Source organism: Diorhabda sublineata, chromosome 1 (genome assembly GCF_026230105.1).
Source record: "Diorhabda sublineata isolate icDioSubl1.1 chromosome 1, icDioSubl1.1, whole genome shotgun sequence".
Taxonomy (NCBI): Eukaryota; Metazoa; Arthropoda; class Insecta; order Coleoptera; family Chrysomelidae; genus Diorhabda; species Diorhabda sublineata.
In genome coordinates this window covers 24,122,127-24,141,998 of record NC_079474.1, presented here as the reverse complement: position 1 = coordinate 24,141,998, position 19,872 = coordinate 24,122,127, and the positions used below count along the sequence as shown (strand labels likewise).

Below are 19,872 nucleotides of genomic sequence, written 5' to 3'. Positions count from 1 at the left end.
AACAACATAATTTTATTACTATCCCAAAAAACGATTGCAATTCATTTTCCGGCCGATAAAATCGTTTCAGGTGAATAGTGGTGGATCAAGAATTAATTTACTATTATTGATCGACGCAAAAATTACTACTCATTTTGTTCAAGCCGCGTCAATAAGGCCTTTCAAATTCATATTCAATGCGCGGATATCTTATGTATGTACTAGATTTTTTTATGAGAACCTGATAAAGACCACATCAGGTTATGACACCACGGCAAGGTAAAAGATCAGGATAACCTGACAAGGACCTGATGAGGATGTAACGCAGATCACTGATGAGGTTCTGATCAGGTTTACCTTATATGGTAATAATTATTTTTCATCTAATGTTCTCTCTTCTTAAATGCCATAATTTCGGAGTTATAGCTACATTTGCTGATCAGAAGTGCCTCATAAGATCCTTATCAGGATTTCCTCATAAGATCCTTATCAGGATTTCCTCATAAGATCCTTATCAGGAGCAATAGCCCGGTCACCAACACACTAAAAGTATTATTTTTTAATCACCACAATTAAATGTTTTTTTTTTTATTTATTTCAATGTTTCTTTAGGTAGCTATACACACTCCCAATATATTCCCAGGATATTGATTAGAACAACATAATGGTTTAAACACCCACTCATCGCTATAAGGTTCTTCATATTGTTCTGAATAAAATGAACTTGATTTTGTATGGTTTCTATCTCGGAAACCGCTTATACGATTTTTAAAAATTTTTATGTACAAGGGTCTAATGATACGGCCGGTATTATGGTAGTATCTACATTGTTGTCAGATCTTTCTTTTTTCTGGGAAAATAATGAACTTTGTTAATTCAAATGGATCACCCTGTATATTTTTCGAAATCTCCATTATTTTTCATCTAATGTTCCCTTTTTCTAAATGCCATAATTTCGAAGTTACAGCTACATTTGCTTTATCTCCACCGAAGTTGAAATAATAGATTTAGGTGGCTACGACTGCTACAATAACAAATTTAACGTTTCAATAAATTATTATTAAGTTTATTGGAAGTCACAATGGATCTGAAAAAGAACGAATTTATATTTTAATGACATTAGGATATGGTGATAGGCGTAGAATTCAACAAGAAACGTGTGATATTAATAACTTATATCCTAACCGAAACTCCATAATAAGATCTATTATCAGTAAATTAGTAATAAGCTCAACAAAACTGGTTCAACAAAAGATTTATCCAAATCGGAACGCAGAAAAACTGCATCAGTTGAAAACAATCTCTAGATGTTGTGTCCTGTTAGAAGACTAATAAAAATTTCTAAAAATCGTATAAGCCATTTCCGAAATAATTGAGGCGTTCCATATATAAAACCCATTCTGTATTATACAAACGGTCCATAAATAAATGGAATAAATTCAATTTAAGAGTTATTATGTACTATGTGAAGAAAACCTGAAACAGGTCGATTTTTATTCTCAAATTATCAATTTAGCCCTTCTAGCACCTTCTCTGAATTATATGCACCCTCTCGAAAATTTTATATAAAATAGGGAATTCTGTGTGCCACCTTATTGGAAAGGGCTTTTATTCCTCTATTCAGCAGTATAAAGTTTTTTTTTTAATTTGATACAATCATAACTGAGAAAATTAATTTTTAAGATATAGAATTTTGATAATCTTCTAGCTTCTAGCGTTGACCTCGCCAGGTTTGCCTTAACAGTCTTCAGTGATTATATAGATAGTAAATGCTTTTTTATACGGCCATAGCCTATTTCTCTAACTTTCGGATGAGGTCATCCAATACCATTTAGTGAACTGTTTCGATGATATCTGTAGGTGATTTCTAGATCCATCAATACACTCCTGAAACAATAAAATACTCAAGACAATGGATTGCAAAAGACAAAGCTGCACAAAAAACGGCATAGTTAGTTTTTGGGTTAGTCATGCTCATCAAATATCTTCAAAAAGGTGAAACAAGAAACAGGAGAGATTCACGCATCATTACTTGCTGCAGTGAAAGAAGAAATTGCAAATCATCGACCAAATTTGAAGGAGAATAAAGTGCTTCTCCATAAGGACAACGCACCTTCCACACTTCAGTGACCACCATAGGTTAATATGTATTAATTTGTTCACGAATTATTTAACTACTCATCGTATTGAGCCTAGTTAACCCCCAGTGGCTTGCTTATTTATAGATATAAAACGGCACTATAGTGACAAATAATTATGATTACAGAAATAAATATCTTGTTTCTATGTTATGTAATAGATTTTGGAGACATTCCCCGCAAAAGAATTGATTATCATAGGAAATCATTGTCAGATATTCAATATTATGCATTCGTCATGGAAAGTAACTTTAGGTGTAGATAAAATACATATATATATATATATATATATATATATATATATATATATATATATATATATATATATATATAAATGAGTAAGCAGCTCGGTCTATTATTGAATTATGTAACAATCCCCATTGCAATTGTAGAATTAATACATACATATCATATTATTGTGCTTTGCAAATGAGAACATGAACGAATTAATACATATCAATCAACAGTCATAATAATATATAGAAAATAAATGATTATTTTACTCCTATTGACTTTCTAACGAGCAAAACCGTATATCAAAATTCATGTCTTTCAATGTATCAACAAACTTAGATGTGAACTTTTTAAAATGTTTACTATTCTACCTCTACTTACGTCTTAGAATTAAAAGAAATATTTTCTCTGTGACATGTTAGGGTGTTCTACTACATATAGCAACACTTTTAGTTCCATGCCTTCTGTTACTGGCGTTAATTCATTCGCAAAAAATTCAATTGTCGATTACTGATTTTTATTCAGATACTTATTGTTGAACATAGTTACGGCTTCTTCATGAGTCATAATTGCCTCCAAACTATTCAAACTCGCTCCTCTCAACTTAATTCAACAGTCATTTTTTTCTTATTAAATGTCTAATGTTAATACAGTACCTATAAGTTTACCTTCAGTCTCTGAAGAGGATAACTTTGTTATAGAAACGGGCGTCAGACAGTGTAATTGTGAGTGTTGCTGTTGTGGCTGTGAACACTGTGTAATCATCACAAGAATTTAATGGAAATAAAAACATTCTCTTGATGCAAATAGATAATTTTCTAATATGATCTCCTTTTTGTAATATAAATTATCAATATCCTCAGAAATAAAGTTGATTTCATCTCAAGTAATATTCATATTTTATAACATATCTTTCATACGGTTCGATTCCAAATTTGTGGGAAACACATAATTTTGATTACTATTAAATTTGCTTCAAAAAAATAGGAATTACAATATTTTCATTGGGTTCTATCTTAATTAGACACAGTTTATATCTTCTTATCTAGATGGTAAATTGATGGGTCAACCACTGTATAGTCCTTGTTTGGCACATAATGATTTCTTCTTATTTCCGTTGACAAAAGAGAAATAACGCTTTTCTACACCCGAGGAAGCGATTATTACGTTCAAATCACGTGTTTGGAGATACCCCAATCGGAAAGGAAAAAAGGCTTTCACTACCAATTGTTTGAAATAAATTTCAACAATAGTTAAGTAAGCATTAGTTATTGAATTGTTTTAAATCTTTCAGCTTTATACAGCTTGAGTACGTGAGTAGTCATATTGTTAATTGAGATGACGTTCTATATCTCTCCCTAAAGCATGGTTATTCGAGAAGTAGATGTATACCCATTCCATTTACTGGTCATAGAGCAAGTAATAATAATTTTGTTGTTTTTGTTTTCTGTTTTAACGGTGTACTTGTAAGACAGTGCTATTATTCCCTTTTCTATAACGTGCTTGAAATCTGTCTTAATATTCATTAATTTCTTGAAATTAAATCAGAAGGAATGGAAGCGCTACAGACGATTAAATTAAAACAAATTTCTAGAAGTTATTGGATAAAATTTGAATTTTCTGAAATGAAAGAAACTAGAAAATATTTATTAATAAAAGTACGATACAATAATATGATTTTCTCTTTTCATATTTGCTAATTATGCTCAAATTATATTCTATGTTTTATAGTAATTACATGAAAGCGTTGAAGAGATCTCCGCTGATCGTATTTCCTAGAGAATTTACAAATGGTTAGGGGGCTATTCAGCTTTTGTACCCTAGTTCACAATCATGTCAATTATATTGTCATTGAAATTGCAACTTTCCGATTCTCGTTATATAGACCTTATTAATAGTCCCAGAGCTAGCTACAAAAAATAGAGGCAATGAGGTGCGCGTTGTTTCAGCTTGTAAACAGGAAAAAAACTTAGTACATCATCAAACAGCAGCAGCTCTGTAATTTAAAGTTTGAACTTCAAATAAGAGTGCTGTAATAGCGCATAAAATTTTGTAGGCTGGAAAACCCTCGCAAGAAGTGATAGTAACAGCCGAAAAATTCATGTGATAAACCCCATAAGGTATGTGCCCAACACCTACTGTAACGAAGTACGTACCTCCAATAAGTGCGCTGGAACAATGGCAGAAGTTTTGCAAGACAGAAAACCCTTGCAAGAAGTGATTGAGAGTGCCGAAAAATTCATGTGAAAAACAACCTGAACTAATAGCGGTATAATAGTGCAATAAATTTTGCAGGCCGGAAAACCTCCGAAGAAAATCGACTTATATTTAAAATGAAAACTTTGGCATTTGGCTAACTGGAAAATTATTTTTGATGGCTTTATTCAAAATGTTCGTTTGTGCTACTCAAAATTTGAAAAAAATCATCAAGATACGATGGAAACTCACTAAAATATAATCATTTTTATCTTACGCGCGATTTTATAGCGCTTACTAATTTTCCGCCTATTCGAGGCACCGCTAGTAACGAAAACGACGGACATCGATCGTTTTTCAGGATTTAGGCGACCAAAATTATTTTATGTGATATTTATATTACAAAATAGTTACATAAAAAGAATTCTGTGTTTGGAATAACTTATCGAAATTATTTGTTGGTACACGGTGGTTAGGTACTTGTGATTTTTTATCAAAAAATATTTTATTCGAGATCGTAGTTGATTTTAAAGTGTTTTTTAATATTATATTGAACATACATATGACATACTCACGGCTTTCCCCAAGGAGGGATAGCTGTCTACGTTTTAGTAGTACTTTTAGGTATGGATTATTAAATAAAACAAAGTTTATTTTGTTCTAATAAGTAAGTAAATATATTATATTATTAAAAGGATCTTTACATTCGTTATACAATATTAAAGTTACATAAGTTAAATAGATAATCACTAAAAATAATCAATCAATCAATAATCTCAGGCAAAAATAATTTTGAAGCGGTTGTTTTGGTCTTTCTCATGGAACTAATAAATGGGTCGGACGTTAATAGTAACCTATGATAAATATCTAAGTTGCATTCTTCCCTCGAAAACTTGCGAGCAAACTTTAGGCGATAAGACCTAAAAACAACGAATTTTCTATTATTGAAGCTCTATGAATTAAGACCTTATGCACCGTTGGAGTCATAGGATGCCAGCCATATAACTCAACATGTTGTTTCGCAGTTTCCATGGCGTATTTATCATATTTTGCTACGTCAATCTTATGGCCGCTTGATATGGCTTCTAATATCACTTTTAATCTAATAATCAAGTCATAACTTATCCCAGTGATTTCTGCAGCCAATTCAAGGTTCTCGAAGAATCTTCTGCTAGTATTTCCATCGTTTGTGTTTCCGAAGTTACTTTTTGGCATATCGACTAAGAGACTTGTCTCCTCCCTAATTATTTGCTGAATATCAAGTTTCTTCTGCTTTCCTAGATTTTTTTCTTCTTCGGTTCGTCTCTCGCGATATTTTTTCACGGGCAATTTATATGCAGCACACTTTCGAATATCCGGATTATTGCATGTAATACGGAAAGGCCAAATTCAAGAGCTTCAGGGCATACATCATTAAAATCTTTTGATGTAGCTCCACATATATAACATCTGCTGGTCGATTTGGAGTCTGTAGCTGCATTGCAGACCTTCCCGTCAACCATAGTCATTTTAAAACTATGTTGAAAAAAAAATTTGTACTTTTTAATATGTTGCTCCTTAATGATTACCGGCCTATGGGACCTGACCAAGAAACTTGTCTCGGCCAAGATGGTCTCGGCACTCGCTTCTCTCAGTGTAAAAATACGTTTACCTATTTAATCATCCAACGCGCGCATTTCATTTTTAGTTGATTGTGATACTTTTTAGATGCAATATTTGAATAAAAGGGGTATGATTCAGCTGTATGATCAAATAAAATTTAATAACATCACAAACGTGAAACAATATAGAATAAACCATCATAGTTAGTAATAATTATTTATTAAATCATCCCTCTCGTTCTTCAGGTCATCATCGCTTTTGTCAGTATCGCTCGCAGCATGTAATGGAATATTTTCGTCTCCTCTTCTTCAGGTATTTTATCTAGAAAAGAGAAATAATTCGATTGATGTAAAGCTCTAATAATCCATTAATTAGTGAAAAATATAATCGCGTACCATCACTTTCTGCAATTTGTTCTAATACCAAATCTTAGGTGGCCAGTTGTCACCATCAAACCAATTGAATTCATAGGCAGAATTCCCCTTCTTACAGCTCCATTCTTCAGGTGTCAATTCGATTGGAGTTACTTTTTCACCGTTTCCCTATGACAAAGCTATATAATGGCAAAGCTATCGTTTGCAAGATGGCATCATTCTGGACTCAATGTTCAAATAACTGAAACTTTTTAAAACATTCATTCGTATTTTTGAATTTAAATTATGCATGCGACATAAAAAATTTTAATTCAAGGAAAAAACATAGTTTCTTGGGGTACCATGTGCGGGTAATCATTACTGAGCAATTTTATCAAAAAAAATCAGAAATTAAAAAAAAAATAAATCAAAATCGGTAGACAATTAACGCAGCAAATGAATTTAAAAAAAAACTGAAGCTCGTTTTTTTGCGTCTTTCTCGTTTCCAGTGGCGGCTCGAAGAGGCGGAAAATAACGGCTATAAAAACGCGCGCGAGTTAAAAAATGATTGTGAGATTCCATCGAATCCTGTTGATTTTTTAAATTTTGAGTAGCACTATCAGACTTTTTGAATGGAGCCATTAAAAATAATTTTCAATTCAGTTACAGCGCTCTTATTTCAGGTTCAAACTTCAAGTTACAAAAGGTTTGACGTGCGTACCACATGAGGTTTTTCCGCCCATTTTTTTGTCCGGGAAATTAGGCTGGCATTTTCATATTGCCGTTTGGAGATGTACTAAATTCGTTCTTCCGGTTTACAAGCTGAAACAGCGCGCATCTTGTCGACCCTATTTTTTGTAGCTAGGCTCTTGGGCTATTAATAAGGATGATATAATATAAATTGGAAAGCTGCCAATATCGAGATGTCGAGTATTGCCATTGTATAGACTATTTTTTTATTCTGATATAATATATGCCACCCTATGTTATCCGTCTATCAGAGAAGTGAAATTACTGTGCAAATGCTTGTTTTTGAGTACCAATGTTAGAATTTTTGGTACGTAATGTAAACACAATTTCCATTTAAACCTTCATTTTAGACATTAAGAACGAAAAAAATGTGGTACTGGCGTCTATGCGAATTCGCGGAATGTCAACCGCAAAATTGTAGATGCTGGATTTTCAAATGGTACTCACTCAAAAAATATGCCTCGTATTCTTAAAATTCTGCTGGAAATAGTAAAATACCTAAAATCTAAAAGGTGTGCTTAGGAGAGAGAACAGAGACAGACACAGAAAGAGCCACATGTTTAAGTTTAATTTAATCAAATATATCGTTACTCTGCCTTTACAAGGTTTATTATTTACAATTATTGTAATATTTCATAGAATAGTGTTTCTTCATGAATAAATGTGAAAGTTGGTCAAGTTGTATATGTTGCATTCGCATCCTGAATGAACTAGTGTAAACACTCCTGGAAACGAGAAGCTCAATAAAGCTGCGAGCATCGTAATACACATAAATTTGGTATTTGGTATTTGGTGGCTCTCTGTTTTTAGATTATTATTTCGCAGTTATTGCTGAAAAAAATCATTCTTCGAATTTCGTCGTTTTTCTACTGGGCACAAACATTTAGTGATATGTAACATATTAATGGGCAAATATATAAACCAGCGTTTTCCAGATGTGTCATCATTCATCGAAAATATTTAAGTTTTTAAAGAAGAGAAATTCAGTAAAATAAGAACACTTTTTAACTTCTGGGAAAACATGCCGCAAGGATACGTCCAGAACCTGTTTAGAAGCCTTCCAAGATGAATGGAAGCTATAATTAGAGCGAGGGGCGGCAACACACTCTATTAGAAATTCTTGGGTTGGTTTTAGTTTAAGCACCGTTCATTTTTTTGTATAGATGTTTTGTACAACTTTTTTGATATTTTCCATGTTTTGGTAAATAAAACTTTTTGTTTGTAGATTAAACTGATATAAAATAAATATCACAAAAGGCGAATCTATTAGTGTTTTAATTCGTAATAATAATAAAATTCGAAAAACAGGCAACACATTTAAAATATTTGAATAATAATGAGTGATGCGATAATTTTTGTGTGGTGTATATATCAATGGGTTACTTTTAGTATATCTGAGAGCAGTAATTATGAGAGAAAGTCCAATCTATTAGAACATTAATCAAAATCAAACATATTTGATAAAAACGTTACTAAAAGTACTCTGTTTCATTTTATACATTCTAAAAGCTCTTACTTTATAATTTCGATCACCCCACTAATTGTAAAACAAAAATAGATACAAAATAATCTCAGCAAAACTCCAGATTGAAAATTCTGCTTCCCTAGACATTTTCATTATAATCATACAAACATGAAATAGGAAAAAGTAGAATATTTCCCATTTGAAATTGTAATGGAAATGAAAATACTTATAGAAAGGAATTACTTCAGAAGCTGCAATTTTTAAAAATAAGTATCTCAAATTTCACATTATACGTGATTTCAATTCTCATTTTCCCTTTTTTGTGTTCTCATCTTACAGCATATTCTATAATACTCCAAAAATACAATCTTTTTTAAAAATAATCAATTTTCTATATCAAATGCAGCAATTTCCTTCAGTATCTTATTGAATGTATCAACATTTATGTGGTTAAAAAAAAATTTGCGTAATTGACTTAAACCCAAAATAACGTATATCAAATTTAAAAAAAAACTTCGCACGTTTCTATATACTTCCTTTTTTAACATTGTATTTTCTTTTCAAAAAACGCTAATCATGAAATTGCACGGATTTTCAACACCTCCAATTTTTTTGGGCTCTCGCAACAATTTTTTGGCTCTCGCAACAAGTTTTGGGCTCACACTTTCCTTAAATGATTTTTCCTGTCCCCTTAATTATAACACAGGTAAATGTTATCATTAATCCCAAGCGTTTACCACCAATCCCTGTACTAAAGTCAGTTTTCTACGGATGGTGTACGTGTACTGTTTTTTTGTGTGGATTTAAAGCTATATTTCCATAGTTTCTATTTGAATTTCCACACAGAACCTTCTACTTTAGGTACGTAGCAACATTTTAATAAAATTATATCCGCAGAAAAGTTTATGTATTTAGTTGAGTTATTTAAAACAAAGAACAAAATAAAACAATATTATTTTAACATTTTCCAAAATATATGTAAGCTTTTAGTTGGGTTCCAAAAAAGTTTTCAAATATAATTTTTATAATTGGTATTATTTTAGCTTTTCAAAATTGTTTAGTTTGCTTGCACTTTTCTTTAAAAAATTTTTTTTGTCTGTGTACTGAAGAAATGAGATAGTGTAAGAATAATGTTTTAATTTTATCATTATTTTATTTGAGGAACGAAATCAAACACCATGTTTATTTCAAACAGAGAACTTTTCATTATTTCAAATAAAAATGAATTTGATGAACAATTTGATTATTTAAAAGATGAACTAATGAAGCGACCGAAATGTGGACGTGAAGAACTTCTAAAGCTTTCCAAAGGTTTCTCAAAAATAATGCTGAATGGCTTGATACATCAATTTTATTTACAATAAAAGAATATCTAGAGACTCTTAAAAGGAAAAAAGGTCGCCCAGGAATTCCATTGGAATCTAGTCCCGAGTGAACGAAACGACTAAAAACAAAACAGTTGAAAGAGTCTTCATCAATAAATGTATTTAATTATGCCGCTCAAATGAGTTTAAGAGCTACTGGACAAACGCAAGCATCAAAAGTGTTGATATTGATGTTATTACTATAGGCCAATCAACAGAAGAAGCTTAAGAAGCCAGAAGCAAATATTTTAAAAAATATCGGGAGTATTTTTCAAGAAAGTATAGTCGTAAGAAAACAACGCGGATATTTTTAATTCATTTTTACTGAGTTTCGACCCCGTAATAACCAGTAAAAGAAAATTTCAAAAGAAGAAAATTGGGCGCCTTCCGAAAGAAGCAAGGGATTTATTAAAACCGGGACTTCCGCAACACTGTGGTTTTGACAACATTAATGATTCCAACGATGGTAGTTAGAACGATGACAAGAATAGCTCTTTTGATTCTGAAGTTGATGAAACATAATAGCTGTATCTTTTTGTATGGATATGTAATCACGTAAATAAATAACTAGAAGAAAATATTTATATCTTGCGATAGTGTCTTTTTGAATTAAAATAAAACTTAAAATTTTAACTATGTGTTTTATTTGTAGTAATAACACAATATATTTATAGAGTTCCTGATTTATTGCCAGGTATAGGACCTTTTTGCCCCAGTGTGACGCGCCTTAATTTACTATTTTTACTATAATGTTTTTTCTTGCACCGTTTACTACTGAATTAATACTACTCATTTAAAAAGTTCTACCGAATTTTTTATCGTCGAAGCTGCTTCTTTCAAAAAAAGTAAATAACCAATATTTTTAGGTTGACTATCAGAACACTATCCTTAGACATCATTACAAACAAATGTCTACGATAATACTAAGAAAATATTAGTCGATCGACAAAACCACATTTCAAACTCCAACACTTATTAAGAATTTCCAAAATCTCTAATACTCATTAAAATTAGTAATTCCCTATTCTTTTCTTTTCAGATTTATAGTTTATTCCAACGCATCGCTATAAATCTCTTGGTTCGACATCTGTGAGAAAATCACAAAACTATTATGTGGAGCAGAATAATTTGACTCCAGTTTACTTTAAAATTCATAGATGACGCTTGTTAATTTTGTTCGTTTCGTTTGATCCGAATGATTATTTTTCTCTCTCAATTCATACTAATCACTATTGTTCGTTTTGTAATATGTGTAAAGTATATCTTTTTAACGCAGCTATTAAAAAATATAACCTAACTTTGGATTGTCATCATTGAATTCGATTTCTGTTGACTAATTTGCAAGTAATCGTATAGTAACCATGGCTTCAGAGCGCTATAGCTTTTCTTTAACAACTTTCAGGTAACCCGATTAATTAATGAAGTGGGTAATTCATATAATTTTATATATTTTCAGCCCGTCTGGAAAGTTGGTGCAAATTGAATATGCTCTTGCAGCAGTAGCGGCAGGAGCTCCCTCAGTAGGCATCAAGGGTTTGTATTATACGTTTTTTAATACTCTAAATCAATTTTAAACTGAAACTATTCAATGTTTTATGTTTTCTTTATCTCTAACAGGTTAGTGTAAAGTAGTTCTAAATTTGTAAGTATAAAATTTATTATGAATAAAATAATTTTCCTTTTTTAGCTTCAAATGGTGTTGTAATAGCAACTGAGAATAAGCACAAATCTATTTTATATGATGAGCATAGTGTCCACAAGGTAGAAATGATAACCAAACATATAGGTATGATTTATTCAGGTATGGGCCCTGATTATCGTCTGTTAGTCAAACAAGCTCGTAAAATGGCTCAACAGTATTTCCTTGTTTACCATGAACCTATACCCACTGTTCAATTAGTTCAAAGGGTTGCAGCAGTGATGCAAGAATATACACAGTCTGGAGGCGTGAGACCTTTTGGGGTATCTTTGCTCATATGTGGATGGGACAACAATAGACCATATCTATTCCAATGTGATCCATCTGGTGCCTATTTCGCTTGGAAAGCCACTGCCATGGGCAAAAACTATGTCAATGGGAAAACTTTCTTAGAAAAAAGGTATTTAATATTTTACAATTTTCCATGTAGCAATGTAACTTAATTTGAATAGAATAAGTTTTGAAATCTGTTTGATTTCATTAGATTTAGTAATAACCTTTTATCTCACTCACCATGTCCTGTAGATTCTCTACTAATATGCCAAAATATTGTTCATTGGGTAATTATTATATTATTGGTTGATTATCTGAGCACTAGATGTTGAGTATTTGTTCAGCCATTTTTTGTAATTTAGCTATTATTGGTGGCAACTGAACATCTAAAACTGTTTCTTTTTTTCATTTTGATGCAATTTTTTCTAATTTATTTTGTGCATATCCATATTTGGAGTTTTCATTTAATGCATATAACTTAAAAAGTAAATACCTGACATCCCTTAAAGAGGAATTTAGGGAATCCATAGGCTCTTCTTTTTGTAACTGAGTTTCAGTTTCAGTCGGCAGTGTAAAGAAATCATCCTATGATTCTGAGAAAAGAAATGCACTATTAAAATTTTTACTAATTTTATGTTATGTAATTATAATAAGTACTGACAAGCACAATAGATTAGAAACATTCATTTTGGATTTTCTATCTATTACATATTTCAGAAAATTCCAAATAAAAGTCATTGTGTTGTACTAACTATGACTTATACAATCTCTTTTTTAGAAATTACAGATTATAAACATGTATTAAAAATATTTCGAAGGGTCATAACATTTTTTTTAATTACAAAGTCCAAATTATTCAGTTCATCACATATTTAGGCTTTCAGCTGAAGGTAATGAGTTTTTTTTTCAAATTTAGTTTTGAGTTATGGAGATTCCACTGCTGTACGAAGTTCTAGAACAATGATTGCGAACCTTTTTATTTTGATCACAATTTTTTTTTTTAATTTCAGCACTTGGTCACCAAGTATATAATTGAAGAAGGAATAAAGAAAATTACATACAATATATATTTTATGTATACCTATATATAGCTATAAATTAAGACTATTCGACTTTTTTTGAGTCTTTATAAATTTTCAAAATATTTTGATAAAGACTTAGAGAATATATATATATATATATATATATATATATATATATATATATATATATATATATATACAAATGCATCTAAATGTTCTTGATTCATTTTAGGTCTCTTCTGTTTCAAAATTAGTTTTTTTTTGATAGTTTTTAAAAGAAAGATAAATTTTGACGTTTGGACTTTTCTTTAAGTCTTTATCAAAATATTTTGAATATTTATAAAGACTCAAAAAAAGTCGAATTGTCTTAATTTATCTTTTTTTAAAAATCATCAAAAACAAACTAATTTTAAAACAGGAGAGACCTGAAATCAAGAACATTTAGATGTATTAATATATCAAAAGGTCAAATAAATAAGAAATTAAAGAAATTTATATATATATATATATATATATATATATATATATATATATATATATATATATATATATATACATATATATGTAAATTAAATTCAACAAAACAATATTGGATTGAATTTATAATATAATAATAAAAATAATTTCAGATACAGTGAAGACTTGGAACTGGATGATGCCGTTCATACTGCCATACTAACACTCAAAGAAAGTTTCGAAGGACAGATGACTTCTGACAATATTGAAGTTGGCATTTGTGATGCTAATGGATTCAAGAGATTTGATCCCGCTACAGTTAAAGATTTTCTAGCCAATATTCCATAAGTTTCTTATAGTTTGAATATGTATTCTTTTTTTTTGATACATTACTATACAGAGTATTTGAACTATTACATTTATATATGTAGAAATTTGTATCATTGATCACCTCAAATAATTACTGTCAGTTTGTTTTTTGCGTTCAAGGAAAATGTGCCTCATTGTATTATCTGCCGAACCATCATCCCTTTTTTATGCAATATTACATTATTTTGTCAAATAAGTTGTAAAAACATAGAATGTAATGTTTGTGTCATTGTCAGTAACTGTCAAAATTATGTATCCTCGCATGTAGCCTTTTTACTCTTTTTTCAATGTTATCAAGGATCGCAGTTAATTAGAACCTAATAGTACATTGTGGTAGATTTATTAATTATTTCACATTTAAAATTATCTTCAAATTCTGATAAACTACATAATTTTTTTACAGTTATACTTTTAATAATAAATACCCAAATCTTTTAGGGTATGTCAATTTTGTTACTAATAGCTTCTTCTATATATCCTTCTGTGACACTGGAATATTTTCTTCAGCTAGTAATACTCAGTTTTTTATGTTATCTTGAATCAAAATTTTAGCTTTTTTGGCTCTGTATTATGTTAGATTATAATAGGAGTGGATTATGATTTAAGATAGAGACTCTCGTGACATTTGATGACATTGCAATTTTGGATTCAGAAAGATTCAAGATTCTTTCATTACTAAACATTGGAAATTTGGTTGAACAACAACGGAGACAAGATGAACCCAAATCTATTAGAGAATATCAACTTTTTTACTAATAAATTCTTCTATATATCCTTCTGCAACACTTGAGCTTTTCTAGTCCCTATGTCATTTCAATTAGATCAAATTGGCGCCTGAATTACTTAAAAGAGTAGCTGATGTTCGCTTGAAGGAATGACCAGTGTGTGATTCAGAGCTTGTTAAATTTACATATGTTCCTGTAGCCATAGGAATTTTTGCAGCAAAATTTGACTGCTGAAGAGCTGCAGTCGCTTCCTGTAGTATGATGAATAATCTAGAGCCAGTATTAATTATTCTAAGATGCGGTTTCTTATCATTTTCAAATTTAGAATTTTAACAATAATCATCCTGAATATTTTAAGTTGGTCTTGTTGGCACCCTCCAACAATTCCAAAATTTATATTTTCTTTAACTGATAATATTCATGAGGCGCTTCATTCAAGAATTTTATCTTGGATCAAAATTTTTTTATTTTTGTACCTCACCATTCTGCCACTCTTTCCAATATGCAAAAAGTTTCTAGTATCTAAATTGGTCGATTTTAACATTGAGTAAATAAACCAAAATGTAGGTGGCTTCTGTACTTTTGTTTTTTTTCTGACAAATACGCTAGCAACATTTCAAAAAGTCTACTACGGTTTTTTTTGATGTCCCAAGTTTTAAATAGGCGGTATTGTTTTTCATATATAGTTGAGGATTGGGAGCTGCTTTAGAAATATCAGGGGAAGTGCTGGAATGATTGTCATTTTCACTATCCACCATTCTTTTCTTTCTTTAACCGGTGCTACGATCCTTTTAGAACCAGGTTCTTCTCAACAATTGACTGCTAATCCTTTCTGTCCTGAGCGTGGTACCTCCAACGTCGAAACTTAGCTGTCTCTCCTCGTCCTCAGATGTCAACAATGATTTGAAATTTACACCATAATTTCTTTTAAATTATAATGATTTCGATTAAAACACTCATTATTATCTGGTAACGCCTTCATTTTTTGTTTAGGGTCGTCGTAGAAAATCCAATCAAATTTTATGGAATAAGCAATCGAAAAAAAAAGTTCTTTTTTGCTCTAGTGCAGGAGTCTCCAAACTTTGAAGCCTTGGCGTCAGAATAATTTTTCTGATATGTTCCAAAGGCCAAAATAATTTTAATTTTTCGGCCCTTCCTACCCCTAAGCAAACATAGGCATTTTCAATTATTATTGTGTATTGTGACACGTAAGGACATCTAGTGGTGAGTAGTGATGCCATGTACTGGCTAGGTAATTTCCGACAAAGACAAAGTTTAGCGGCGCCCGGACGCCATTGCAAGTGAGTTTGCGTGGAAAAGGCTAAGGAAGCGAATGTGCCTGTGCAGTAATAAGGCGCTATGTATAATTTGTAATAAAACCATAGCTGTCCTCAATGACTATAACATTAAATGTCACTATGAATCGAATCATCAAAATATTTAGAAAGTTTGCGGACGGAAAAATTTGAAGCTTTGAAGCGCGAACTGAAATTGCAGCAAACTTTGTTTACCAACGCAAAAATCGGAAAAACATTCACTGATGAAGAAATGCTAAAATTATGCTTGATTGCAGTAGCTGAAGAAATATGCCCTAAAAAGTTTAATTTATTGAAAGGTGTCAGTTTGTCAGTAAATACCGTGGCTCGGAGGGTGCAAGACATCGCAGAAAATATATCATATTTTTCTCTAGCCTTGGATAAGTTAACTGATGTGTCAGAAACTGCTCAGATGTTGATTTTTATTAGTAGAATAGATAAAAGTTATGAAGTATATGAAGAACTTCTTGATATTGATAGTATTCACGGCACGATAACTGAGGCAGATATTTTCAAAAGAGATGAAAATGCTATTAATAAAAAGAGCTCTCGATGGAAAACTTGAAATCTCTCACCACCGATGGTGGCAAAAATATGTGTGGTAAAAAAATAAAGGAGTAGTCGCACTTATGTCAAGGGTTGTAAAAATTATGATAGTTCAAAACCATTAGTCTTACATTGTATCATTCATCAAAAGTCCTTGTACGGAAAATGTTTGAATTTGTCTGAATTTCTAAAACCAATCATATCAGTTAACTTCATCAAATGCACAGGGCTAAAACACCCATAAGTTCGAGAGTTTATTCAAGAGATTGGAGAAAATGACTTGTCAGATCATACTCCCGTAAGTTGGCTTAGTTGCGGAAAAGTCGTTAAGCCCTTCTTGAACTTCGAGCAGAGATTGAATTAGAAGCATCGCTCTTGTGCCGATTTAGGACATAGTGAATGGCTGTGGAAATTAGTAATTATGTCGATTTGACCAATATGAATTTGAGGTTGCAACGAGAAAATAAGCTTTTAATTCTATTTGAATCGCAATTACGCTAAAAAAATGTTTCACACATTTTAAAACATGTGATACATTCAGCCACGCCACTGAGTCTGAGTTTCCTATCGATTTTGCAGTCGAAACTTTGAGTGCTTTAAAGGTACAGTTCGATACTTTGATGTAATGTCGAATGAAATTAAGCTTTTTTAAAATCCTTTTGATTGTGACATTAAAACCCTGCTCCGGAACTCCAAATGAAACTTAATGATTTAAAGAAAAGTGCTATGCTTAAGAACTAATATCAAAATTCATCTTTGTTTGAATTTTCTAAAAGAGAGAGAGAGAGAAATGCTTTATTGTCAAAAAATTGTTATAATTTGTAAACAAAAGCTTGTAAAAACTAAAAAGCAAACATAAAAATAACTAAATAAAAATAAAATAAAATTTCAATATTGAAAATTGAACCAGTGTGTAGAATGTCCGAAATTAAAATTATTATTATTAGAATAAAAGTCGTTTACAGAGTAAAAGGCACTTTCCAGTAATTTTCTCAAATTATTGCGGAAAGATGAAATCGATTTGATTTCAATTGACAAGTGACTGTGCTTTTTTTGCATTGTAAAATATTGTGTCCTGAACGTGGAGTAGGTTCATAAAGGTCGTGCTTCGCGTTCTTAATTGGATAGTCGTGCGACGATCTTTCTGAAATTGGAGAAGCGTGCTTACTAATTAGACAAACGGATTCAAAGATGAATAAGGAAGGAACAGTCAGAATGTTTAATCTTTTAAAGATGTCGCTGTAGTCAGCCCTGCTGTTTAGTCTGGGTAAATATCTAACAGCTCTCTTTTGTCATTTATAGATTCGCTTAAATTGAATCGCACCACACGTACCCATATCGGAGATGCGACTCAAAAAGGGCATAATAAACTGTTAAAGAGGTGGATAAGTTCAGTTCTTGGGGAACTGATCTCAGCTCAAAACAAGGGAAACTTAATTTTTTAGATAAGGCAGCAATATGTAACTCCCATTTCAAGGAATTGTCCACAACAGCCCCTAAAAATTTTCCAGATTCAACGACGTCGATGGTGGTGTTGTTTAATATAAAAGGCTGCAATGTATTTTTATATGAGAGAACTTAGGTTTAAGAAACTTTCGAGACCGAGAAGATTAAAATCGCACCATGATTTAAGGGTGATTACGTCACTAGATATGATCCTAAGAAGTGCCGTGTGAACAGGGTTGCTCCAAGACAAACTGGTATCGTCTGCAAAAAGACATATTTTACCATTAATGTCCAAATAGACAAATAGCCTAGTACTGAGCCTTTAGACGCTCAAGGTACTATTGGCTTGCAAGAAGACATCGTTGTATCAACCCAAGCTGATTTCTGTTGGTAAGGTATGACTTAAACCGTGCAAGAGGTGTTCCTCTGAAACCGTAGTACTGCAATTTATTAATTAAAATATTATGATTAACACAATCGAAAGGGAGAATATACCATCATTTGTGCATTTGTTTGACGCAATTGATGGGTAGTAAGTATTTTATATTTAAATAGTAATGATGAAAACCTCTTTTTGACTAATCTTCCTATGATCTTACATAACGTGGGAAGGGCGTATATAATTTACAATGGACCATGTTTCTTCAGAAACATTACGAGAATTGGCGAGTCTCCTATTATAATAAATATCTTTTGCAGCTTTTATTGTCTTATGATACATTTTTCTGTATAGTTTCACGTAATTTTTGAATCCGAGAATTTCATTAGTTGAAATAAAGATCGCATGTTCTTTGCAGACATACATAAACCTTTAGTTGACCAGGGTTTATTTTGTTCATTTTTAATACGCATGAAGGAAAAAGAATTGGATGCCAGACTAGTTACCTTTTTTATAAATCTAGAAAATTCGAAGTCCACATCACCAGACAGCATGTTCCAGTCAGTTGTTTGACAACTGTGTTTGAAGTTTTTAAAACTTATTACTACAAAGATACGGCATAATTTGAGAGAAGCATTAGAAATATTGGGTTTTACCGAAAATTTTGTCAACACTGCTTTATGATCGGAGAGACAGAATTAAAGACAGTACAGTCGGTGGATTCTGAATATAAGATGATTTTACATAATCTATAATACTAGAACTACTCTTAGTTATTTTGGTTGGTGCCGTAATATGCATGTTCATACCAAAAGAAACAAAAATTGACTAAACACATTCTTGATCAGCACACACAATAGAATAAGCAATATTGAGATCGCCACATAGAACTAGTTCGCTTTTTAAAAGTAAGGACTCCAGTAAGGTCAGTAGTTTTTGACAGAAAGTATGCACGTCAATGTCAGGTTCTATATAAATACAAACAATATAAAGGTCATAAGTCTTGTAGTAGACGATAGATAAATTTTCTCATGGGTTGTTTTTGTTTTTGGTACGACGTAAATGTGTGAGAAAACCTTTTCCTAGATGAAGTACACAAAGAATGTTTACAGATCTAAATTGACCGATTATCATCTTAAATTTCTTTTAATAATTGGTACAAGTAAAATTAATCCACAACTACAAATAATTGTCGGTGAAAAATCACGATTCGGTAAATCTTATTAGTGTATTTTTTGTTTTATTAGTTGGGATTCTATTTAATATTTGTTTGTTATTTGTTAGTTATATATGCTTGAGCCTAGATTCTTTAGATGAGTTTTCTGCGTCATCATAGTTTTACCTTGCCAGTAAATAAAACTGAGTAATTATCATTCACTTCCATTCAACTTATCACAGCAAAAGTAACAGTAGTAAAACATTGGCTGTAGCGAGCCAAATTGATGGCATTAGTCTTAAGTTGTCGCGGTTTGGATTGATGGCACTGCCGGGCTATAGTTTGTAGATCTCTGCATTAGAGAATAAAGTAACAATCTGTATTTGTCAAATTTACGATCTCAT

At 31.5% G+C, this 19,872-nt stretch overlaps 1 protein-coding gene across 1 annotated transcript; it reads left to right on the top strand.

The window, feature by feature from the left end:
- Window positions 1-11,309: 11,309 nt before the first annotated feature.
- On the top strand, window positions 11,310-14,231 carry LOC130451606 (proteasome subunit alpha type-2). The gene is made up of 4 exons (XM_056790735.1): window positions 11,310-11,483; window positions 11,538-11,614; window positions 11,769-12,180; window positions 13,705-14,231. The coding sequence occupies exons 1-4, from the start codon at window positions 11,443-11,445 to the stop codon at window positions 13,877-13,879; spliced, it is 705 nt and encodes a 234-aa protein (XP_056646713.1). The 5' UTR covers window positions 11,310-11,442; the 3' UTR covers window positions 13,880-14,231.
- Window positions 14,232-19,872: the final 5,641 nt, after the last annotated feature.

What these genes read in the sequence shown, in the direction of transcription:
- LOC130451606 (XM_056790735.1), top strand. Translation starts at nt 11,443, where the DNA reads ATGGCTTCAGAGCGCTATAGCTTTTCTTTAACAACTTTCAG. An exon ending in TTTTCTTTAACAACTTTCAG is followed by an intron (nt 11,484 to 11,537) that starts GTAACCCGATTA and finishes ATATATTTTCAG; the next exon opens with CCCGTCTGGAAAGTTGGTGC. An exon ending in AAAACTTTCTTAGAAAAAAG is followed by an intron (nt 12,181 to 13,704) that starts GTATTTAATATT and finishes AAATAATTTCAG; the next exon opens with ATACAGTGAAGACTTGGAAC.